The sequence below is a fragment of the Peromyscus californicus genome, unplaced genomic scaffold (assembly GCF_007827085.1).
Source record: "Peromyscus californicus insignis strain IS unplaced genomic scaffold, ASM782708v3 Scaffold_13__1_contigs__length_99412109, whole genome shotgun sequence".
Classification (NCBI taxonomy): domain Eukaryota; kingdom Metazoa; phylum Chordata; class Mammalia; order Rodentia; family Cricetidae; genus Peromyscus; species Peromyscus californicus.
Genome location: NW_026294424.1, coordinates 7,906,798 through 7,931,983, shown reverse-complemented (window position 1 = coordinate 7,931,983; position 25,186 = coordinate 7,906,798). Strand labels below are relative to the sequence as shown.

At 51.7% G+C, this 25,186-nt stretch overlaps 1 protein-coding gene and 1 long non-coding RNA gene across 18 annotated transcripts in view; one reads left to right on the top strand and one right to left on the bottom strand.

Annotated features, from left to right (window-relative positions):
- Nf2 (NF2, moesin-ezrin-radixin like (MERLIN) tumor suppressor) overlaps positions 1–11,313 on the top strand; it is a 91,473-nt gene extending 80,160 nt beyond the window's left edge. For all 9 annotated transcript variants that reach the window (XM_052736371.1, XM_052736376.1, XM_052736373.1 and 6 more), the window contains one exon: positions 8,989–11,313. In XM_052736371.1, the coding sequence (XP_052592331.1) occupies positions 8,989–9,039 (51 nt within the window). In that variant the 3' untranslated portion in view covers positions 9,040–11,313. The remainder of the gene's footprint in view (positions 1–8,988) is intronic.
- LOC128109163 (uncharacterized) overlaps positions 9,243–25,186 on the bottom strand; it is a 26,622-nt gene continuing 10,678 nt past the window's right edge. For 5 of the 9 annotated variants that reach the window (XR_008217701.1, XR_008217706.1, XR_008217697.1 and 2 more), the window contains 3 exons: positions 19,991–20,996; positions 19,133–19,593; positions 15,652–17,524 (listed from right to left, as the gene is read on the bottom strand). This is a non-coding gene — a long non-coding RNA (uncharacterized LOC128109163). The other 4 variants (XR_008217702.1, XR_008217704.1, XR_008217700.1 and 1 more) reach the window with 4 other exon arrangements.

The following is a 25,186-nucleotide window of genomic DNA, read 5'->3' as shown; positions in this document are numbered from 1 at the left end:
TGCTTTTGTTTTGTTTTGTTTTGTTTGTTTGTTTTTTTCGAGACAGGGTTTCTCTGTGTAGCTTTGCGCCTTTCCTGGAACTCACTTGATAGTCCAGGCTGGCCTCGAACTCACAGAGATCCGCCTGCCTCTGCCTCCTGAGTGCTGGGATTAAAGGCATGTACCACCACCACCACCAGCCCACATTTGCTTTTTTTTTTTTTTTTTTTTTGGTTTTTCGAGACAGGGTTTCTCTTGTAGCTTTGCGCCTTTCCTGGGACTCGCTTGGTAGCCCAGGCTGGCCTCGAACTCACAGAGATCCGCCTGGCTCTGCCTCCCGAGTGCTGGGATTAAAGGCGTGCGCCACCACCGCCCGGCCACATTTGCTTTTTTAAGAGATAGAATCCTTATCTGTAAAAGACAAATGAAGCCTGGCAGTGGTTCACACCTATAAACCAGCTTCTTAGGAGACTGAAGCAGGAGAATCACAAGTTCAAGGACAGCTTCAGTCAGTAACAAAGAAGATATTGTCTCAAAGATAAGGGCCAATGGAAGAGCACTTGGTAGCATGCAGGAGGCCCTGTTTTAGATCCCAGTAGCAGAGAGATCTCAAAAACAATCTGCCAGGTCTAAAACACCTTTCATCCCAGGTAGGCAGATCTTAGTTTAAGGCTAGCTGGTCTACATAGTAAGTTTCATAGTAAGTGAGAGCCAAGCAGGACTCCACAGTGAGACCCTGCCTCAAATCATCATCCTCATCATCCTCATCCTCCTCATCCTCCTCATCATCATCCTCCTTCCCCCGATCCCCAGGATTGTTTTCAGGTTAAATGAGAGAAGTCACATGAGGTACTTAGTGCACAGTGAGGGTTTAACAGCGGGAAAAGGGACATCTGCTTGTGGACCAGCGATGACGGAGGAAGGAGGAACCATGGGTTGTACTGCCACATTTACATCTACACTGGTGGGGAGCACTAGGTGTGTTAACTGACATGTGATGAAGATGAAAAACTCCCAGAGCCAGCGTTGGCTTTTCTGGCTCCTTTTCCAGTTTGTTTTGGGTCTGCAAGGTTACGAGTTTTTCTCCTCCTCCTAATCTTATGTCCCTACATCTTCCACTTTTCTCGATTGATGATCAATGCAACTGGTGTGGCATTTGCATCTGAGTCAGCAAGCTGCCCTGCGGGACCAGGATTCATTTCACTCTCAGAGGGAGAGACACATGTTCCTGGCATCTGAGCCCTGAGTTACAGAGTGAACCTAGCAATCCAGCTGAGTGGGTACACAGGCCACCTTAGGCCTGAGTGTTCGGGCTTCAGAGCTCCAGTGCTGATGACAGAGGTAGCCAGGTGTGGGCTAGCTCAGCCACCATACTCTGGAGGTGAAAACATCTTGAAGCAGGTACCATTCAGGGCCATCCTGTCATTCTCTCAAGACTCTTATTTCCGTCTTCTGCTCTGGAGTTGTTCCAAGAGCCAGCAAACAAATCATCGTTCATGCCCATAACCTCCAATAGAGCAGAGGGTTTCAAAGGAAGTCGACAGATGAGGAATTATGGGGGTCGTGGAGCTGAAAAAGCTTGCTTTATTTGTAGATGGTTATATTGTCAGTGTCGGACTGTATTTCCCACTGTGGAGGAGGAGCAGGAAAAGCTTTGACATTTGTGGGAAGCCCAGCTGCCTCTCCTGGATCAGGAAGACAAAAAAGTCCAATGTCATCTTCAATTTTTGCAAAGTCTCCTTGGAGATGCAGGGTTTGGGAAATGAAGTAGAACACTTCAGGCACCTGGAGAAGTGATAAATCACATGGAGAAATTGAATATGCGTGAAAGGCATCTCCCACAATTAAAACAAGCAACCAGGGCCTCCCTGGTTACCTCTGGTATGCATGGATATCCTCAAAGATTGCTGCTGAGAAGTTTAATGCACGGTTCATACGTTTATCCTTCACTGTAAACCTGTGGGCTGAGTGACCCTAATTGCTTTAGAAATGGGGCATTGTCTGGTAGAACATCCTCAGTCATGACATAAAGCCAGCATACTGGCTCCTCGGGCTCCAGAATCTTCCTTTATTTTTGTATTCATGGAAGAAGGGAAAGAAAAGTGGGGTGGGAACAGCAGCAAGGCTAGATGTGACCCCAGAAGACCCAGAAGAACCTGCACACAGAAGGCCTTAAGAGCCAGTCTTCTTGATTTTGTTTTTGTTTTTTGAGACAGGCTCTTCCTGCATAGCCTGGCTGTCCTGGAGCTCACTATATAGACCAGCTGGCTTCAAACTCAAAGAGATCTGCCTGCCTCTTATTTCCTGAGTGCTGGGATTAAAGGCATACATCACCCATCCTGGCTTGAGGGCTGGTCGTGAAAGAGCTCTTTCTGGGGCCGTAGTGATGGCTCAGCATTTCAGAGTACTGACTGCTGTTAGTTACAGAGGACCCAGGTTGAGTTCCCAGCACCCCACGCTCACAACCATCTGTAACTCCAGCTCAAGGATCTGACATCCTCTTCTGACCTTCTTGGGCCCCAAGTACAGGCACACATACAGGATAGACACTTATACATATAAAATAAGATTTTTAAAAAGCGTGCTCTTCTTGGTTGTCACCCTGTGGGCTCACTCCTGAAAGCCACTCAACACACGGTTTCCAAGAGTCCTGTGGCTGCTGAGGGCTGTGGTTTTCTTGTTTGTTTCTGGTAGGTCCACATAGAAGAGTCAGCCAGCCTCTATCTCAGGCTATAGCCTGATCCTGGTTTTGGTTGGGAAGCTTTACCCTGTAAAGGAGTTTCCTTCGGGAAGCGTTGAGCCTACAAACCCTGCCTTGTGGCCTAGAATGTTTTATGACTATATGAAAGTGCCTGTGGCCATTATTGGGCCTTATTTGATGCAGTAAAACATTCCATTTGGCCCCTTGGCTCTGAAGATGTGTTTCGTTTCAGCACAGCGCTCCCAGGGCACCTGATTTGTTGCTGCAACGGTGGGAGGGAAAAACCGGGATGCAAACTCATTCTGCAGGCTCGGGGTTCTGTTCTTATGAGCCTTGCCATGATTTCTCTTTGGAGATTGGCAATTTAAAAGTGACATCAGTATATCTGGACCTCTTTCCTAAGGTTTTTGCCCAGAGTGCTTGGTAGAGCGCATTTAGCCTCCACCTGCCCAGTGAGGTGAATCAGGCCGATGAGTTCATTTGTTAGGTGGAAGAACAGAGTAGCAAAAGGCCCTTCCAGCATCACAGGGCAGCAGAGACACAGGCAGGCATTTCCAGACGTTGCTGCTGCTTTATGTCCCTACGGATTAGTACAGAGCAGATTCCCCAGGGATTTCCTGGGCAGATTTCTCTGTAAAGGAATTGGATTTGTTTATCGGGATGGATGTGGCCTCTCGTTCCACCTCTGTTTAGCGTAAGCATGTGGACAGCTCTCTCCATGCAGACATGGTGAAGAAGGCATTTGAGTGTGAGCTGTCATGAGCAAGACTGCAAAAGAGTTTAGTGTACCCAGTTTATAGCAGTGCCCCCTCCCACCTTGGCTCCAGTTTTGAAAGGGGAATGTTTATCTTACCCAAACGAAGATCATGTTGAATCTGCTGGTGCTGGCTCTGACTGTCACCTTTCTGCTCGAGTCTGCTTGTTCCCTGTGCATCCTCATGCCAGAGAATCTGCATGTCCTTTTCTATCTCCGCCCTCCCCCGCTCCTTCATTTTCAATATGTAGTGGCAGAGAGGAAGTCTAACATGATTTTAGGGCTTGCATTTTTATGGGACGAGCTGAGTCTCAGCACTGGGAGTTATTAGGTTAGTATCTAAAATGAGTTCGGCACTGTGGGTCTTATTATTTAAAATGAATTAGACAGCCCCCTCCCACCTTCCTCTTCTCCCTGGGGGTAAGTGGATTGAGGCAAGGCCCCCAGAGACTAGTTTAAGGAATCCTGGTGCCCTGATTAGTTTTCTTCTTTCCGCTTAATTGTGGAGCTTCCTTTCCACCCACTGATAGCCAGAGTGCCTCTGTCCTGTCTGCCTCTCTGCTCCCTTTTGTATTAGGACAAGATTGTCACAATGCAGCCTTGTGAATCAATTTTCTTTCTGTGCTGATGAAAGTGTAATTCATTCTTAATCAAGCAGCCTTGCTGCTGCGGGTTTCATGCTGGAATACATTTAGTTACCCCCCTGTCACTCTGGGAAATGGTCCCCCAAAAGGACTTTTAGAGGAGAGATGGGCAGAGTTGGCAGTCTGCCTTCTCACAGTGGGTTTCCAGCAGGGGGCGCTCTTTGGGTCAATGTTAGAAGAACATTGGTTAGTCTCCTCCCTCCTCAGCAGGGCAACACTGGTTACAGGTACCTCCAGGCTTGGTGTCTGCCAGCCCTGGAGCAGAGCTGTTTCTCCAGAGCACCTTGATGAAGTCCATGTCATACATACGGTGAGCAGGAGACAGCTGTGTCTGCAGATCCATGCATGGATTAGAGGAAACCAGCTGGGTAGCAGGTCATTTTTGAAGGTGGGAAAAACCAGTCTTCTTTTGTTGTTGTTTTTTTTTAGACAGGGTCTCTCTGTAGCCTTGGCTGGTCTGGAACTCACTCTCTAATCCAGGGTGGCCTCAAACTCAGAGGTTCTCCACCCTCTGCCTCTCTAGTGCTGATATTTAAAGATTAACACCAGCATATCTGGCCAGTTTTTCTTTTTTTTCCCCCCCAGGACAGGGTCTTTGTTGTGCAGGCTAGCCTTGAACTTACTATTTAGAGTGCTCCTGTCTCAACCTCCTGAATCCTGGGATTACAGGCATGTGCCAGTGTGCTTCTTGTCTTTTGTTCATTTGTTTGCTGTGTAGTTCTGGCTGGTCTGGCCTCAAACCTGCTATAATAATCCTGTCTCTACCTTCCAAGTGCTGGGATCACAGGCGGGCATACTGTGCTGGACACTCCTGTCTTTTTAAAGAGACAACTGTATCTCCCAAATCCAGACTTGTTTAGAGTTGATGATATGTCCATTTTTGTCACGCAACACAAAGGGACCTTGCTTTGCTAAGTGGCTTCCTCTCCTTCCTTTCCACAGCCTGGTCATTTGGTGGGCAGGAGGAAAACTGCTTCTTCCAGGGCCTGTCTGTGTGTACTGAGGTAGGAAGGAAGACCAGGGACCCATATGATAAAAACAAAGCCACATAGATCTGCCACAGAGAAGGGAAAGGAAGTTGGTCTCTTCAGATTGGAATTGGATTAGTGACAGACTAAGACCCAGTTCCGTCAGGAGAGAACTTAATTCCTTCTGTGTTATTCACAGGGCTGATTCCAATCAGATGTGAAGACAGCTATAGAGCAGCAGGTCAGCCTAGTGCCTGGTGAGGAGGCTGCATGTCTTTAGTCATCTTCAGGGAGCTGGTTCCTCGTGGTTTCCAGCCTTCCCAGAGGAGCAAGGTCTGATTGTCCAGATGCCTGTGGTTGACCTTGTCTGCATCCAGTGTGAGTTTTGAAGGACTATGCATAGCAGAATGGTCACTGGTCAGGACAAGCTCAGCTAGCTTGTTCACAGAAGGCAGGTCCCAGCCTGGAGCATTGGACCTAGTGGCATATCCATGTCTTGAGCATCTCAGCTTCACTGCCTGATGAAATAGAGAACTCTCTGTGCCCAGTCTCCCAGGTATCTGAGTGGTCCAAGCAGAGCCTGTACCCCATATTCAAGGGGTCTGCCTCCACAGCCAAAGGGTACATATTAAACTCTATAGCTGGGATTCTGCACCCCCACCTCCACAGCCAAAGCGTGTATGTGAACATTGTGGCTGGGATTCTGCTGGTGGCTGGGACTTGGCTGGGTTCAGTTCTCAGCTCAGTGTGACATGGTATCAGGCTCTTGTGAAAGGAAGTAAGGCTGGAATCTTTGGTTTGGTTTTTTCAAGACAGGGTTTCTCTGTGTGGCCCTGGCTGTCCTGGAATTCTCTCTGTAATCCAGGCCAGCCTGGAACTCAGAGATCCACCTGCCTCTGCGCCACCATGCCCTGCTGAGGCTGGAATCTTAGTGGGCACTCTCTGGATCTTACAAGCAGAGATGTTGCTGTGCTGTGCATAGAGATCCAATCCTATCACTGAGCGACAAGACAGCCCAAGTGTTGCTGTGGGTTCATGGACTTTGGGATGTGAAGAAAGTCTCACAAGAACCCCAGGAAATTGGTTGGCTGGTATTATGAAGGACTTAGACCATGTTCCACTTCCTCTGAGCCTGAGCTTTTCCTTTCATGAGGACCTCCTGCTTGTAGTGTGGTGACCAGCTTTCTAGGTGAGCTCTGCCTGTGTCAGAGAGAGCAGCTAACAGCAGATCCCACGGGGTAGCTTGCCCACAGAGTGCCTAGCCAGGAGCACAGTCGGCAGAAACAGGTGGCAGTGCCCCCAAACAAGGGCTTCTTGGGCTCTGGAATGGCTCCTTCATGGGTCCCTTGAGTGCAGACTAAAGAAGGAAGCTCAAGGCTTCTCTCCAAATACCCTTGAACCACTGCCTCCTTCCTGCATGAGCTCTGCCCTCCGGTCCTGCCAGGAGGAGGGCATTTGATGTCTTAAGATAAAGGATACTGCTGAGGGAGAAGCAGGCAGAGGTGGCCACTGGAAGCATTCCAGCAGCGGGAGTGAGCACACACTGTAAATTCTTCAGACTTTGGGTTTCCTGATGGAATTACAAGTGCCAGGAACTGTAGGGTAAGGGTAGAGGGTGGGGCAGTACAGTCAGGCCTCCCTTGGTACTGGGCGGTGACCACAGGAGGCGCTCAGCTACCCTTACTGTGGACTTTTCAGCCCTAGGGCTCCTGAAAGGCCACTCATCTGCATGACATTGCAGTGTTGACTGTACTCTCCGCCTGTACTTTCCTGTGTACTAAGGACAGACCCTCCTGGCCAGGGAGGAGGTCATTTCACCCTGCAGTGCAGCACTGGTGGGGGTCTGGTAGGGACAGCTTCCCGAAAAGAGAGCTTTGCATCCTAACGAGTACATGCTTGAGTACCTGGAATCGGATGCTGCCAGAACCCTCCCCAAGCACCTTGAGGGGACAGCCAGCATACTTGGATAGTGGATCCAGGAATTCTTGGAGCCAACATTGTGGAAACAGGCAAGAGACTTTCAGAGGCCCCCACAGCCTGGGCGTCCTGCCTGGGGAAGTAGCCAGGCCTCTCAGGACAGTGTCTGTCCTGGCTCAGAGGCTGGCACAGTTTGTGGCCCTTCTGCCTGCAGCTCATCTAACCAGGGCTCTGCTAACCTAGAAGGGTTTCACACCACAATTAGGAATGACAGCTGATGAGTTCTTAGTATGAACCAGGTGGGTGCTGAGTGTTTTCTCTGCCACCCTGAGAAGGGGCTGCATTACTCTGTGTCACTGTGGGGAACTGAGGCCAGTGGGTTTGGGACCTGGTTACTACACGGACAGATTCTTGGGTCTCACTATGCTTAGATTTCACTGGAAGTGGTTGTGAGTATGTCCTGTCCCTGCCTACAGGCTCCTCATTCCCAAGAAACCTCCTGAGGTTGCCCCAGAAGTGTAGGGATACCTTTTGATTTAAGCCCTCCCCGGGGAGGATTTTCGTCCGAGATCTCTGGCACCATCGGCTCCTTTACCGCCCTGGTCCCCATTATCACAGGGCACACACACACTGTCCCCTCTCTGCTGGCGCTATGGGAGAAACCCAGCCAAATGCAGTTCCCGTCTGGAGGGTGTTTGCCTCAGCAAAGAAAAGCCCTCTCCATTCCTGGCAGACTGGGCTTCCATAGAGCTTCTGGGATTGGTTCCGCTCAGAAAACAGCTCGGATGCCTCCTTGCATTCAGCTTGTTAGTCGGGAACTTCAAGGCCAAAAGATTTGGCAGGATTTAAAGAGGCGGCTCTCAAGCTGTCTCGTTTTGAGCACACTAATGCTGCCTGTCTTTTGATGGTAAGGTGGGTCACAGTCTCCCTCTCCTGCCCTTTGTAGAGCTTTGGGGAGTACTGCAGAGTCTTCAGACTCAGACTACCCAAGGCCCAGGGAAGGACCAGACCAGCTAGCCTTCCCCATGGCTTACCTCCAGAGGAGTGAGGTTCAGAGTTGTCAAGGGTGTTTACTAAGGCCACACAGTGAGCTGGAATGGAAACAGTCAGCCTTGTGTCTCCCATTTAGTTACAACTGTGGCCCATATCCCATTCCATCCACTCAGTAAACAATCTATTCTCCCACTTGGAGCCAAGCTCTAAGGTAGACATTTTGGGGGATAAAGACAGTGTGAAGTTGCTGACACACTCCTTTCTGGGAAACCCTGGGCTGCACCTAGAGCATATAATCTAGCCCCCAAGGGCTCCATTTCAGAAATAGCTTGAAATAGGTGCCTATGCCAGATGCTTGTGTCTACAGAGAGGCTGGGAGGCAGCCCCAGAGTCGGAGTGGGGAGGCATGTCTGCCTCTGCTCCTTTTCTCCGTTTTCTTTGGTGGTATCTTCCTGGAACGTATTGGGGTGACTGCTCAGGCACTGCCCAGTACACCTGTCCTGCAGAGAAGGAGAATCTGTTGCCTCTTGGCTTCCAGGCCATGGGCAAGTGTGCTTTGAAGTCACCCTGAACAGGGAGCAGAGAGAGCACTCTTTGATCTGACACGGGCCCTCCTTGCCCGAAGCCATGCGCCTTGCCTTAGGTGTAAGAAAGGCTTGTAGTGCCAACCTGGGCCTCAGCCCAGAAAGGCTGGTGTACTACAGATAGCACAGGATGAGAGTTGGTGTTTCGGAGCCAGAAGAAACATGAGAGTCACAAACTAGACTCTCTCCTCTGGGAAAAGGTTATATGATAGACATGCACCTGCTGTGATGCGTCTGCCCACACCATCCTTTCTGGCATGCATGTGTCATTCTACGTTTGAATCCTGGGGTATATCTAGACCCTTATCTGGGCTTGACCACCAGTATCTTGAACATCTATTTGGACGTGCTTCTCCGTTGCTCTATTATCTTTGAGGTCGTTCCCTGCAGTACCATGGGCTATGCAGTGAAGCCCAAGTCCCTTCAGCTTCTCTCTTCTTTCTTACAGCTCACTCTGCAGAGCGCCAAGTCCCGAGTGGCCTTCTTTGAAGAACTCTAGCAGTGACCGGCCACCTCAGGATCTGCTACTTCTGTTCCTGACAGCGACAGGATGGGCCTGACCCCATGGGAACCATCAGTAGAGGGCTGGCTTGTTTGGGAACTCTGAGTAGAGGGCCCAATCCCCTTCGTGTGCAGTTGGTTTTGAACTCTGGCCTTGTAGAGATCTCTCAAGGTGTTCTAGTTCACCTGGCCTTCTCTTTCTTTTCTTTTTTCTTTTTCCTTTGAGAAGTATTTGTTGTTGTGCATGGATGCCATCCTTCCTACGTTCTAGGCACTGTGGTGTAAGTGTCCCAGTGCCTGCTGCTGACTCCAGAACCTGGTTTGGGAAGTGACTTTAGGAGTCCAGTGTGGAGGCTGCCTAAATTCGACCATGCTGGTGCTACCCGCTCCCCACCAGGGTTCTGAGCTGTGCCTCCCCTCCACAGTGAGAACCTGACACAGTGCAGAAGCATGGCCAGGCTCCTCTGAGACAGTGTTGTAGCTGTCTGATGGCAGGAAGCGGGCTTAAGATAGAAGTTGTGATGAAAGGCTGGTGGCTAGCTGAAGGTCTGGGAGGCGAGTGGAGCCCATGCGGGGATCTGATAGTATAGTGTGTACACGACTCCCTTCAGGCTCAGTCACTTGCCTGTGGTATGCCAGGGGTTTCCTGGTCACAGTCCCATCAGTGCCTGGGACCCAGCTGTGACCAGGGCCTCCCTTCATCATCCCATTCGGCACATGGAACTCCAGAGCCCTGCTGCCCATCCCATCATCCTCTCCCCAGCTCTGTCTAATACCTAGGCCTCGTTGCCCTTGTCCTCCCTGAGGGCCCAGCAGTGTCCCTCTTGTCCCTCCGTTCCTGAGCCTGACAGAGGTATCCACTCACAGGTTAACCCTATGGGTTGCCTCTGTGCAGGGCAGCAGATGCATACCATGTGGCTCACACACTCCATGGTTGGGTCTACCTTCTCTGTATTGGGTGTCACTACTGTGGCCCTTCAGGTCCTAGCAGAACAGGTGATATGTCTCAATCCATGAAAAGACGTATATTAACTGAAGACAGCTGAGCTGAGGGGCTGGGAACGAAGGTACACTCCACAAAACAGTTTGGTTTTGAGAAACTGAGGTGGTACTCTACCTTGTTCCCACTGGCTGGCTGCCCATTTGGCCACTTTGCCATCGTTAGCCACCCCTGAGTGTCACCCGGCCTCCCTGGGCACCTAGGTTAGGACTCTAGTCTGGAACCTAAGGCTGCGGGAAAGTCCTCCAGAATTGACACACTGGCGTTTGCCAAGTCTGCCCTGGCTCTGATGTTGAGCTGTCTCCTTGGGCCTGAAACCCATCCCTGAATTTCTTCCAGGATTGAGTTTCTTCCTCTGTAAATTTAATCTTTGACAATGGCTGTGGGGCACAGGAGCATGAAGCTGGCTTCTAAAAGTGATGTCAGGCCTTGTTTTTTAATTTAACTACTGTTTGTATCTCAAGTTTGGGGAATGCCAAGCTGCATAACGACGTGGGAGCCCTGGTATTTGAGCAGTGGCAGGTATAACCATTGCCTGGTAGGTGGGGCCCAAACCCACTCAGTCAGGAGTACATCAGCTCCTCTGAAGAGAGGCTGGGGTCCCCAGGGTGTCTTCAGTCCCAGAAGTAGGAGGACTGAGGTCTTTGTGGGAGAGATGGACATCTCTGAAGTCCAGGGGAAGTGGGCTCCAGCCCTGGCTATTGCCTTTCTAGCTGCAACAGCTCTTGTGCAGAGGTACCATGCTACTCAGACAGTCACTGCTCAGTGCAGGACACTGAGGCCTTGCTGTTGGCCTGTGGCCGGTCATACATCCTGACTGAGGTCATACCTCGGCCACAGCAGCACTCTGACCCAAGTTATTGGGGTCAGTTATTGGTTTACCTGTCAGGCCTTGCTAAATAACACCCGTGGATGTATATAACACTACTTGAGTTACTGTTTTATCATCTTGTAGACAGGTTTCTCTTGTTTCCTCACTTTCAAAAAAGTCCAGAGGCTGACAGCCAGCAGCAGTGACTAACTGCCCTTGCCAACAGGGCCAGAGCCTCAAAGCCCCGGTGCAAGCAGCCTTCATGGTGTGTGTGTGCGTGTGTTGGGAGGATCCAGCCTCCCCCAGGGGCCTGAGACCAAGCCAGCGCTCATGGGCTTCCATTCCTCTGTTCTCTTATTAAACAGCTCTTCCTGTTGGGCCCAGAACATGAAGCTGTTTTCTGTTTGGGGTGGGGGGATTGTAATTTAAGTGATTGTTTTAATAAAAATTCTAAGCTGCTAGAGTCTGTCATTATTGTCTTAACTTTTTTAGATTTGTTTTTCTTTACTGTATATTTTGCCTGCATGTAAATATGTGTACCACATGGATGTCTGTTGCCCACGGAGGTCAGAAGACATCAGAACCCCTGGAACTGGAGTTAGGGATGGTTGTGTGTCACTATGTGGTTGCTGGGAACTGAACCTGGGTCTTCTGGAACAACAAATGCTCTTAACTTCTGAGCCACATGCATGCAGGCAGGACACCCATACACAAATAAATTAAAATACTCCATGGCATACACCTATGTAGCTCTCAGGAGGCAGAGGCAAGAGGATTTCGAGTTTGAGGCCAGCCTGTCTCCAAAAATAGAAACTAAGTTATGCTCCCTCGTGATGCTACCGTTCTATGCAGTGGTTCTGTAGGCCGCGCAGCCTAGTGACTGGCGGTCTGTGTGAGTACGCTATGGCATTTGTGAGACAATGAAATCACATAACAGTGTATTTCAGAATCTGTCCCCGTCACTGAGTGTGCATAGTTGGATACATATTTCCCAGGGTTTGAGTTAAATACTGTTTTATATATTTTGGAATGATGTTGTAACGCTTATAAAAGTTTTGGCAATGTTTTGTTAGCTTTGAATATAGAGTCCATAACTGATTAAATCACGCTGTTTTGGGGGGTGTTGTTTTGTTTTGTTTTGACTTTTCAAGACGGTTTCCTTGTGTAGCCTTGGCTGTCCTCAAACTCACAGAGATCCCCCTGCCTCTGCTTCCTGGATGCTGGGATTAAAGGCGTGCGCCCACTATGCCTGGCAGACAGTTTGTTTTTTAAGATATTGTCTCATGTAGCCCAAGCTACTCTCAGTCTCACTGCACAGCTGAAGATGACCTTGAACTCCTGTCTCCCCTGTCTCCACCCCCAGCCCCGTGCTGGGACTGCAGTCATGCAGCACCACTCTTGATGTACGTGCTGCTGGGGTCATACCCAGGGCGTCAGGCATGCTATTTTGTATTGGATCAACTTAAATACAAGCTTCTACATATAGACTGTTAGTCCTAATGTAGCTCGAGTTTTCCTGCCTGGCCTACAGTCAGGACAAATCTCTCTCACCCGCCAGTCCCACAGCCACTCAGATCCGACCAAATAAACACAGAGACTTATATTGGTTACAAACTGTATGGCCGTGGCAGGCTTCTTGCTAACTGTTCTTACAGCTTAAATTAATCCATTTCCATTAATCTATACCTTGCCACATGGCTCGTGGCTTACCGGCATCTTCACATGCTGTTTGTCATCGTGGCGGCTGGCGGTGTCTCTGACTCAGCCTTCCACTTCCCAGCTTTATTTTCCTCCTTGTCCCACCTATACTTCCTCCTGCCTGACTACTGGCCAATCAGTGTTTTATTTACTAACCAATCAGAGCAACACATTTGCCATACAGAGCATCCCACAGCATCCTAATAACTGGAGGAGCCTGACTTCCTGGACAGTCAAAGCAGAGATACTGCTCTGTATATACTGGTCGTTTTAAGTCGTATTTTTACCTGACTTTTCTTTTTGGTTTTTCGAGACAGGGTTTCTCTGTAGTTTTGTGCCTTTCCTGGAACTCACTTTGTAGCCCAGGCTGGCCTCGAACTCACAGAGATCCTCCTGCCTCTGCCTCCCGAGTGCTGGGATTAAAGGCGTGTGCCACCACCGCCCAGCTTACCTGACTTTTTAAAGACACCCCAATAGCCCAAAGTGACAACCTAACATCTTCGTCAAGCGGAGCTGGAACTGACAGTATTGGCTAATAGTTTCATTATTTTGAAACATTATGTAGTCCAGGCTGGCCCCCATCTCCCTGTCCTGCCTCACTCACTGAATGCTGGGACGCCAGGCTCTGTCTGGCATCGGAGTGTGAACAGACTGCGTGAGTTCTGGTGTCTTCAGGTAGCTTGGACCTTGGTGCTTCATTGTGGCCTCCCTGCCAGCACTTCTTCCTGTGCCTTATGCTTCTTGAGTGGGGAGTGCCTGGCAGCTGTCCCCCAGGGCTGTGTGTCCCAGAAGCCTTCATGGGGGGGATCAGATTAGGAGTCACCCACGTGTAATGAAGAGCTGGGAGCCCAGGTCTAGAAGGGCAGAAGGTTCTGACAGAATATTGCTGCAACCTTGTCTGGTCCAATCCCTTGCAGTCTGGAGAAGATAAAGTCACTGCCTTCACCTCTGTGTCTCCCTGCAGACAGCCCAGACATCCTCTCCAGCAAGAGGGCTCTCCCCCGCCCCCCTGCCGTGCGGGGCTCCCTGGCAGTCTGTCATTACTGCATTATGGCAGGATCCCGAGGCTGCAGTTCCAGCCCTGTAGGGAGAAAGCTCCTTCAGCCATCAGCGCGGTGGCAGGGCAGTGCTAGCAAATTATGGGACCGTTTATCAGCACAGCAAGGTCTCTTATTTGGCTCAGAGAGGAGCCCCGCTGCTCGCTCTCCTGTTCTCACTGGAGTGGTGACCCCAGAATAGCACCTTGCCTGCTGCTGCCAGGTAGACTTCAGGGCCGCCTGAGAACCCTGAGGTGGGAGCCACAAAAACCGGAAACTCCAGCCGTCACTTACCACCTCTGGCTAGCCATAGCACTGTCCTCATCCTCTGGGCAGGGTCGTCTGTCACTTCTGTAAAAGTGATTGACGTGATACCTCTAGGGGCCTCGGGCAGATGAAGAATGGAAACAAAAAGTACTCCACAGCCACGAGAGGGCTCAGTGGGTAGACACCTGCTGTTAAAGTCAATCCCAGGACCCACGAGGTATTGACTCCCACAAGTTGTTCTCTGACCTCTACCCAAGCACCACAGCCATGCCACGTGCATGCCACCCCCCAATAAACATTTGTAATAAAAAATTTAAATATTCCAAGACACTAATAAAAATTTAAATGCCAGGCAGTGGTGGCACACGCCTTTAATCCCAGCACTCAGGCAGGCAGATCTCTGTGAGTTTGGGGCCAACCTGGTCTACAGAGTGTTGAAAAACCTAGATAAATAAGGTATTCCAATTTCTCAGAAAAATGTGGTATGGGCATGTAACATCAGGAACAGCATGAAGAAACAATGTTTTTGTTTTTAGACAGGCTCTTCCTCTATTCCAGGGTGGCCTTGAACTCAAGAAAATCCTCCCACCTCACCTCCCAAGTGCTGAGATAGCAGGTATGGGCCATCATTGGCATCTGGAATCTTCTTTATCACCAGCCTTGGGGCGCTGGGGACAAGTCTTGTCCTAGCAGAGGGACTTAAGCCCTTCTTGACTTGGCCCAATAAGCCTAGGGTCCCACACCTGCTCAGCCACTTACTAGCCATTCTAACCTCCGCAGGTGGTTTCACTTTTTAGTACTGTCAATGGGACTTTCAAGGGTTTTATAGAGATTAATGATGCCTAGAAGGCCCGAAGCCTAGGACCTAGACATGTGGTCACTCCAGGGTGCTGGCTTTCTCAGAATAGTGCCTTCTGGAGGGCTGAGGCAGGAGGAAGCAGAGAAAAGGACCAGGGTGACCCAGAGGAAGTCACAGCCCAGAGGCACCAGGCCTACCCACTGCCCCATGTGGGCCCCATCCCACCCCCTGCACCTGGAGCTTAATGACCTTGCATCTGGCCTATTTGTCCTCAGTGTTTGCCCAGTGCCAGCTGCAGAGCCCACGGAATGATAGATAGCCTGGCTTGAGCTGCCCGGGAAGGACGTTATTGTGCCACATTAATACTCTCCACTTGGGTCAATAATTTACTGGAGGTTCAGGATAGGAGGCTCTGGATGGACCAGGATCGGCTCTGCATATGGATCTCACTCCTCTCCAAGGCACCTAGGTTGAAAGAATCTTGCCGCAGACACTGGAGAGAAGTGGCAGTGACCTAATTTTCTCTTATCAGGCATAAGGGAGTAGTCCCCACAGAGCCTTGCCCATTTCCAATATAAATAATGTAATTCGCCCCCTCCACCCCCCATTGAGGAGGAAGGGGGCAGCCTTTGATCTGAAGGAATTAAGTCAGTAAACAAAAGCAAGAGCGGGCTGTGGTGTCTTGTGACAGGTACCTGCTGTGCCATTTACCCGAGAGACCAGAGTCAGGTTCTAACCGACACTGGGTCAGCACAGCTGGGCTCTCTCCAAGTTTCTCTGTATCCCCAGCTGAGTCCAAGTGACACCCCTCTAGGGCTCCGGGCACTCACCTATGGGAGCCAAGCATCGCTCGGCGCCGCTTCACTCTTTCCTCTCTGGAGGTCCTGAGTGAGTGAGTAGTTTTCGTGGAGAGTGATGCCCTGGGAAGGCTGCAGGAAAAGCTCGAATGCTCTGGGCTGTGTGGCTTAGTCCAGGCCTGAGGGTCTCCAGGCTGGGAGGAGAGATTGACAGAGAAAGCCCCAGGGAGCTGCTGCAGGCTGGGCTCTGATCCCTCCAGCTCGCTGCTTTAGCTGTATAGACTTGAGGAAGTCTTGTCTCCTGTCTGGGCTCCTGAGCCTTAGCTGTACAAGGTCATGAACTCTGGGATCCCCTAAGTTTCAGTTTCACAGCCTGGTTTTCCTCAGCTCTGTCAAGAGTGTCACCATTGGGGAAATAAAAGAACGATAGAGCTGGACTAGACCCAGCCAGCTTGGCCTGTGTTAAGAATACTCACCTCACCCCGTTTTCTCTCCTAGCCCTACACTCTCTTGGCACCGCTTGGGAAGGGGCCTTAGAGGCCCCCAGATTAATGGAGACAGAAGGTTGGCATGGCCACTCCAGACTTTCCCAGTGCTCTGCCTCTCGAGTCCCAGGTCCTTCCTGTCAGTCAGGATGGAGGATGGGGGTGGCAGGCGCTGAGTCCTCAGCCTGCCCTGCTATGACAGTTGCTCTGCTTTGAAACCCACGGGGGACCACGCCCGATCCCTCCCCTCCCTCCCTCCTCCCTGCCTTCAGCTCCCAGGCTGAGATCCCCAGTTCCCTAGGCTGAATCTATTAAGTCCTTCATATTAACCAGCGAAGGGGGAAACAACCCTCTTTCATCTTAAGCGAGTGAATTTGCATTAACACCTGGGGAGTTCTGTTTGCCTTGAGAAAGCCCATTGCTATTCTGGGCTGCACACACCAGCAAGGAGTTAGTTGCAGCATTCTATTCTTTTATTAATACGGCTTTTCTCTCCTCCTCCTTCTTTTCCCAAGGAAGGGGAAGAGTGGCAGGGGATTCCAGGGCTCCCCTCTCCACGTGGGGATGCCAAGAATGAGGGGCCCGGGAGCAGCTCCCAAGGGAACTGCGTTTTCCTGGGGAAAACAGCTGCATGCTGCTGTCTCTCTGGGGTCTTGGTGCAACTTTACCAGCAATGTTCAGTGGGCCTTGCTGTGGCTGGTTCATCCATAGTTGGGGCCCAGCCCCTTAAAGAGCAAGTTTAGAAGGGAAAGGAAGAGAGTTGGGGTGGGGGATGCCAGGAGGTAGGAACTGCCTACCACTAACTCAGGGAGGGTGCTCACTGGCTGAACCCCCAGTGAGCTCTCCATGTGGAAATCACAGCTTTCTGGGGGGACCTGGCTGGCTGCCTCATGTCAGTCCCAAGGCCACTGCTCCCAGCTCCTCTGGGAGAAACCCAGGCATGTGCATAGGAAATGTTGGGTCTGGGACAGGTATGAGTTGGGCTGAACTTTGCAGGTTTTAGACCTGGAGACTGGGTTTCTGGAAGAAGAGAAAAGGGGTACAGTGGCAAGTGAATGCCTCCCCTCTGCTTTTATCTGAGATGGGTGGTCTTGTGCCTCCAAATCTTCAGGGAACCCCATTTTCCCCTGCAGCTTCCCTATCCAGGATAGGCCAATGAGCCATGAAGAAACAACAACCCGACCTCCAGAGCAAACTCCCACCCCAGGAGGCTGTTTTGAGATATACTGAGTAGGGGCTGGATGGAAGGCTGGGGCCCACAAGGACCGTGTGAGGATGCTCTGGCCCATATTGCTGTTTGGCCCCTCAGCTACACATCCCTTTCCAACAGGAGTCACTTCTGAGCCCACTACAGGCTCTTCCTGGGGCTACATTAGATCAGGGAGCCTTGGTTCTGAGCCAACGCCTGCTGCAGCGAGAGTGTATTAAGTGAAGCTGGCTGCTGTGTGGTTATGGCTGTGTACTGTTTGCGTGTCCTGGATCAGTCATCGAGGGTGACAGCTCAAGACGGAGCATGGGCCCAGAGAGCTCCGCATGCTTCTCCTTCCCACTCAGAAGCCCAAGGCAGCTGGGCCCCCCTTTTGGAACCTCTGCAAGGCAAAGAAAGCGGTAAATCTGGCCAGCCAAGAAGCAGCCTGGAGTTCGTTCGCGCTGTGGAGGGTCAGAATCAGTACCGCAGTTACAAGCATCCCCGAGTTGGTGACAGAACTACAGCCTAGAGGGTGCAGCCGTCCTGGAAGCCACAGGGACGGGGACCCTGGTTCTGCATCAGCATTCCCAGGGCATCCTCAACCCCTCTGGCAGCCGACCCACCCCCATCTGCAGCCAGGAGTGTCTGCTGCTCTCCAGTGACATTTACCAGCTGAGAAGTGGCCATCGAGACGTGAAATCAGTGTGGCCCGGAGCTAACTCACTTCATTAGAGTCTCCCTGCTCCACTAGCTGGACAGCAAAGCCCCTCCTCAGGCTCCCCCAGTTCCTCACAGCCCATCCAGACACCACCCAAGCCTCCTCCGCATCCTAGCACAGACCCTGTGTTCATGCGATCAAGACCATTGTCTCCTAAACACCCGCTCTGGTCAGGCCTGAGAAATGTAAGAGTAATTAATGACAATAGTAGCCTGTGTTGCCCTTAGCTTTTTTTTTTTTGTTTTGTTTTGTTTTTGGTTTTTCGAGACAGGGTTTCTCTGTGTAGCTTTGTGCCTTTCCTGGAACTCGCTTTGTAGACCAGGCTGGCCTCGAACTCACAGAGATCCGCCTGCCTCTGCCTCCCGAGTGCTAGGATTAAAGGCGTGTGCCACCACCGCCCGGCTTCCCTTGGCATTTTTTAAGTTTTATTTTTAGGGAGTATTTCATATATCCCAGGCTGGCCTCAAACTTGCAATGGACAGGATGACCTCAGACTCCTGATCTCTTGTCTCTGCCTCCACAGTGCTGGGATTACAAATTCATATCATTCATTCAGCGTAATACAGTTTGTTTGCTTGCTTGCTTGTTTGAGATAGGGTGTCCCCATGTAGCCCCAGCTGGCCCAGAACTCAGTATGTAGCGAGACTGCCTCAGACTCAAATGCCCTCCCAAGTGTTCAGATTATAGGTGTGCATCACACATACCTAGACTCTGTATTATAATATTTTAATTTGTCATTATGAATTATTATTACTATCATTAGTGTATGTGTGGCTGAGGGGGCTGCCCATGCCACAGTATGCTTTGTGGAGTTAGTTCTATTTTTATGTGGGTTCCAGGAATCAAACTCATGTCATTAAGCATGCTTGGCAAGCATTTTTGCCCACTGAGTTACCTTGATGGCCAGCCTCTGCACTAAGACAAGGTCTCACTAGGCAGCCCTGGCTGTCCTGGAACTCACCATGTAGACCAGGCTGGCCTCGAACACGCAGAGCCTCTGCCTCCCTAGTGCTAAGGTGTAGTGGTATTTGCTCTGCCCATGATCTTGGACTATATGGGAGACAGTGCTTCCTGCCATTGTATGGGATTTCTTAAAAGGAGAGGGAGAAGGGGAATGTTACCTGCCTGCGAGGTGGATTCGCTCCTGGTCAGACTAGAGGGCAACTTCAGCTGTCTACTCCGTTCTGTATTCGTGAGTGTATTTCCTCAATTTATGTCTTAATAAATCCCTATCACCTATTAAATAGACGCACATGGATTGATCTCAATACTAGGGTTACAGGCACGCACCACTGTGTCCAGCAGCCTTTGCATTCTTCATCAAGCTTTAATCCTTGTGGCAGTCCCAGGAGAGGCCTGGACACTGTGTACACGGTAGCCCAAAGGCTGCAGCAGCACCTGCTTCGATCCTCTGAGGCATCATGGGAGACCCCGAAGGGTCCTGTGTGTTCTGCTCATTTGTATTATGGGAGGGAATAGGCTCGGGGCCCATGTGACTTCTCACAGCTGTTTTGAGCCCCATTACCTCCCATGCCTGGGTTCATCCTGCACTCAGCCTCAGAGGAAAACCACTCTATCCCCACAGGGCAGGAGTTCTTTCTCTGAGTTACCCAGATGTGGACAACAATCCTCTTGGGGACTCAGCAGCCGGGGACAGGTCCAGGACGACCCGCACTGTCCAGGGAGCATCGGGTTCTGGAGGGACAGTCCCAGGCCTGCCCTGCTCTCAGCAGCAGTGGTCTCGGGACGCCCTGGTAGGAAGAAAAGAACACAAGGTGTAAGCTCAAATGTTGCTCCCCTCCAGCTGCAGGGTCCCCCAAAAGTCATGTTATCTCCTTGAAGTTGGGTTTGCTCAGCTGGAAACCAGAACCATCAAAGTCTGTCATGGATGAGTAAATGAAATAATGCCCACAAAGTGCATGCATGGCGCCTGGTGTTGAGCAATGCCCGTAACTGCCAGGGAGCTTGTCTCACCAAAGGGTTAATGTCTCCTAACACTCTCCTTAATCTGTCGGGCCTATGCTTGATGCACAGCTCAGACCCACCTGTAACCGCCCCAGTGCTCAGGGCAAGCAAGCGGCCCAGGCCTGCTGCCTTGTTGAGCCCCCTGGCCCAGCACAAAGTCCCGCACATGGGAGTGTCTGGTACCTATTGGCTGGTAAGTCCTGGCCGGCGGAATGAGGATCTCAGGCTGGAGGGTCGTTGAGCAGCACGGGAAACAGTGGCTCCGAAAGGCTGAGGAGGAGACAGTGAGTTCCCAGAAAATGGGCATGGGGGCTGGGCAAGGCCAGCTGGTCAGCCAGCTGAGCTGTGGTCACTGAGGGCCTGGTCAGCACTAGCTGACCCTCCCCCAGCCTCACTGGCAGGAAGAGCATCCATCAAAGTCTCCTTCCCCTTGGTGGTGGCCCTGCCTGGATCCACTGGCCCCACCACTGAAGTCACCTACCTCTTCCTCCTCTAGCCCGGGGGCATGACCTGGCCTGAACACTGTGTGCCAGGCGCTACATTTTTCTCCATAAAACTGCTTCCCACAGAGAGGGGGGCCCCCAACTCTCAGAAACTCCCCAAGGGTCAAACAAATGAGTCTCGGAGATGTCACTCACATGTTCATTGGTCTCACCCTAGAGCCCCTGTTGTGAAGTTCTGTTACCTTCTAGGTCTCAGTTTCCCCTTGTACCACAGAGCTGAAATCCACTGGAGGACCCACCCTAAGAAGCCTTCTTTAGCCTGTTCACCTCCGCAGAGAGTCCCTGGTACAGCATGATGGATGGGGATCCCACCAGAGGCTGGATAGGCACGCCCACACGCCTGCCACCTACTGTGGGTGATGAATCCTCTCCTCTCCCTCCCCCCAGGGGCTCAGCTCCATCTGGTCAGGCACACTGCCAGGCTGATGGATAGGCCGCCCACCAGGCCACCCTCACTGCCACCTGCATTCATGAAGCCGCACTAGCGGATCGGGAGGGCAGGTCTGGGGCTGCTCATTCAATCATTCAAGGAACATACTTATCCAGGCCCTACTGTGTGCTGGAACACAGTGCTAAGCCCAACAGAGTAGGACATTAGCAGTCACCAAGTGACCAGGAGACGGGCTGACTGAACACCTCCTCGGATCTGACAGGAGACCAGGTAGATGAGCAGATCTTACGAAGTCCTAGAAATGAGGAAGGACATGACGAATGCCAGACCATGGTAGTGAGATGGAGCAGGGATCAGGAGATGGGGGATCTGCCTGGAATCAACAGTGGTTGTGCCGGGAGCTGGGGTACCAGTCCCGGTCTAGATGAAGCAGGCTTGGAGATGGAGAAGGACTCGCCCAAGGTCGCACAGCAACATGCAGAGTTGGGCTGGAAGTTAAAGCTCTTGGTCCTTCCACCCCCTCAGTTCCAGCCTCATCCACCTCCGCCTGGACAGACGTGGGTATCAAGCCTGCCCCCACCAGTCCAGCACCTTCTCACTTGTAGAGGCAGCTGTCCCCCCTCTTGCTACCACTGACAGGAGCCAGGCAAGAAATATCACATCATTAAAATGACAAATCCTTTCACTAACTGAACCAGAAGGCCTGCCGCCCAGCCTCACATCCCTTTAGTGTCCTCATCCCCCGCCTCAAGCTCCTCTCCTCTCCCAGATGTCAGTCCAGCAGGAGAGCCTGTGCAGGGTGCAGCCTAGGATACGGCTCTGGACCATCGCCTTGTCCCTAAGGTGACCTTCGGTCCCCAGCCCTGACTCACGGAAGGATGTGGTATTTAAGACCTCACCAATTCTGTCCATCAAGAGGCTGGGAGGGATGGGGACTCCATTCCACAAATGAAGAGACTGGGGACCGAGTGAGCTGTCCCCTTTTCAAAGGTGGTCTCAGGCAGGGGACTCAAGCAACCCTGCCCAACTCTAATGCCAAAGCCTTCCTGTAGGACCTGTCTTCCTACCTTGGTGCCTACATGTATGTGTGTGCACCACATGTCTGCCTGGTACCCATGGAGGCCAGGAGAGGATGTCAGATCCCCTGGAACCAGAGTTACACATGGTTGTGAGCCACCATGTGGGGTCGGGGCATTGAACCTGGGTCCTCTGGAAAAGCAGCCAGTGCTCTTTAGCGATGAGTCATCTCCCCAGCCCTCACGGGAGGGACACTTTCTAGCCTGACTGCCACCTTGTGCAAAGGACAGAGCAGGGCTCACTTACCTAGACATCTACGCAGAATCCCAGCAACCTGAGCCAGGCCTCTGCCCTCAGTTTCCCTATCTGACAATGGGGGCTGGCCTTCTTTATCTCGCCTGGGGCTGTTTCAGCAGCCCGTTAGTGCATGTTGAGTGTGTACTCACACATATGTGTGCAACAAACATGACCCATCCAGGTGTGAATGGAGCATGCACACTCACCCTGGTGCACATATCCACACCTGTTCTGCCAACACCTTGGTTCTTGGGATCCAGATGTCAGACTCTTCATGCATACACCCCCATCAAATGTCCAGTGGCTGCATGTTTGTGGGCAATCCCAGCCACCAAGTTGTGTCTGTACCACCTAGGCCCATCTGTGTACACCTGTGTCACATGTCCACAGTCACTGGAGGCTCCATAGTGTCCAGAATACTCTGGGGAACAAGGTAAGGGACAGATGGCAGGAGACACTGCCTGGCCCTACAAGCAGCCTGGGTCCCCAGAATGACCCCCCTCCTCATCCCTTTCCAGGCCCTGCCTGCAAGGACACATCGTCCGCTGGATGTCCTGGTCTCCTTGGATGCAGACAGAGCTCACAGAGGCGTCTGGCGCATCACAACTCGGTCACAGCAGCTGCACTGGCCCCCAGCCCCCTTCCCTGTACCCAGTGATGCCCTGATTGTTCCCTACCCCTGCTGGGCAGCAAAGGCAGCTGGCACTTAGCACCCAGGGACCACAGTGTGGAGAGGGATCCTTTCAAAACCCACCTCGAGGAGTCTCCTAAGGTCTGGCCCTGACCTTGCCAAGTCCTCTTCTCAGGTTTCCCATTTGAAAGATGGGAGGGAGGGGATTAGGGAATATCCAGGCCTGATTCTCCATAAGCCCAGGGAGGGATTCAGATTTGGAGGTGTAGAGAGGAAGAAGCAGTGTTTTTTAGGGGCCAGGAGTGTTGGATTGCAGCAGACCTGAGTCTGGGGGCTGTCTCTCAGTGGACAGTCCACGTCTCCTCGTGGTTCCTTGTTGGCCATTTTATAGACAAGGAAATTGGGGCCAAGACCCCCCTGCAACACTCACTCCCTGCACTGGCCCACATTAAAGACGAGTGAATGGGCATCATGCCCAAGACAGTCCCTGCCTCCCATCTTGCCCTGGGTCAGGGAGGTGACGTTCCCGGAATGATTTCTCCCGAGCCAGGCGCCTGCCTCCTACTGTTCACAGCACCTGGCTCTGAGCCTGCTCCCCAGCACTGCCCATTCATCTGCTGTCGCTTCCTGGCAGGGCAGTGGGTCGTACATCACCTGGCCACGCTGAGGCGGCCAGACCAGGCAGGTGGGCAGCGTGTTGCTGGGCTCAGCACTACTCACCTGTGTTCAGGAGGGTATTCAGCCACTACGGTTCCTCCCTGCAACCTAAGGTCTAGTGTCTGCCAAGGAGGGGCCATCCTGGGGCCCCAAGGCCTAATCCAGATGCGGCTGTTTATGGGAGGAGGTAAAGGAGTCAGGTGGAGGGGGTACAGCACTCAGGAGGCAGAGGCAGGTGGATCTCTGGGAGTTCGAGGGGGCCTGGTCTACAGAGTGAGTTCCAGGACAGCCAGGACTATTATATAGAGAAACCTTGTCTCAGGAAAAAATAAATAAATAAATGAAAAATAAAGTCAGGTGGATCCCACAGGGTGACCTGGCTGAAGGTGGCAGCTGCCCTATTTGGCAGGGCAGGATTTTTATCTCCCAAACCCTTTCTCCCAAGTAATTTGCTGACATAGGGTGCTGGGGCACCGTCTCCTGCCACGGTGCTGTTGGGGGTTGAGGAGTGGGAACAGACCCCAGGCAGGGGTATCCTAACCACCCTGTCCCATGTCAAACTCTAGCCCTTGCTCAGCCCCCAAGTCCCCACAACACGACTTCACCTCCCCGGGACACTTCTGTAAGCAGCCTCAAGTCCTTCATTTTATTCAACAATCATTAGAGCAGTGAACAAAATCAGACCAGACAAGAAAGGTCCGTGTGTCTGCTGTGGGTCACACTGATAGATGTGCTCTGATCAGGATGAGGACAAGCATCACTTGTCTGTTTGGTTGCTTGGTTAGCTTAAAGAGAAGGACCATCTGAAAGGTGACTTTGGGGCCTGGAGAGATGGCTCAGCAGTTGAGATCACTCCTCAGAAGACCAGAGCCTGGTTCCCAGTACCTACACTGTGCACCTCACAACCACCTGTAACTCCAGCTCCATGAAATCTGATGCCCTCTTCTGACCTCTGCAGGCACTGCGCACATGTGACGCACATACCCCAACACACACATAAATACAAAATTTTTTAAATCTTTAAAGAAAAAGAAGAGGAGGAGAGAAAGGGAAGGAAGAAAGGAAGGAAGGAAGGAAGGAAGGAAGGAAGAAAGAACCTTGACTTTTGAGTTAAGACCTGAAAGAGTGAGCCATAAAGGGTCCAAAGAGAGAGCATTTCCAGCAGATGACCCAATACGTGCAAAGGCCCTGAGGCAGGAGAGTACCTGGAATTCTGTCATGAACAGGTAAGGGTCGGGAGTCTGTAGAGGACAGTGAGAGGATGAGGGTGAGGAAAGAGGCGCTGCTGGCCTTGTGAGCACTTCAACTTGGACAGGTGGGAGTTTGAAGGAGCAATGGGCGGGGCCTGGAGGACAGGGGCCCAAGGGGCGGGGCCTGGAGGACAGGGGCCCAAGGGGCGGGGCCTGGAGGACAGGGGCCCAAGGGGCGGGGCCTGGAGGACAGGGGCCCAAGGGGCGGGGCCTGGAGGACAGGGGCCCAAGGGGTAGGGCCTGGAGGACAGGGGCCCAAGGGGTAGGGCCTGGAGGACAGGGGCCCAATGGTCTGTCTTCTAGGCTCCCCTTCTTTCTCCTTTTTTTCATCAGTTAATCCAGCAAATATTTGTTGAGTGCCAGGTACTGTTTTAGATTTTTTTGTGAGTTCAATCTAAGGAACACCCCTTTTCTATTTCCCACAATGCATTTTACAATGTCTATCCCATCAGCCTGGGCCAGGAGCCAGGGCCCCCACACATGGTTCACATGTGTGCATGAAAACTGACCACATGGTGGTATCCAGGGCTGGTCAGCATGTGTCACACGCGTGTATGAGAAATTAATCATAGAGCACACCTAAGGATGTCTTCTGCTGAGGACTGACCCAGAGAGTGGACATAAGAGCCCTCC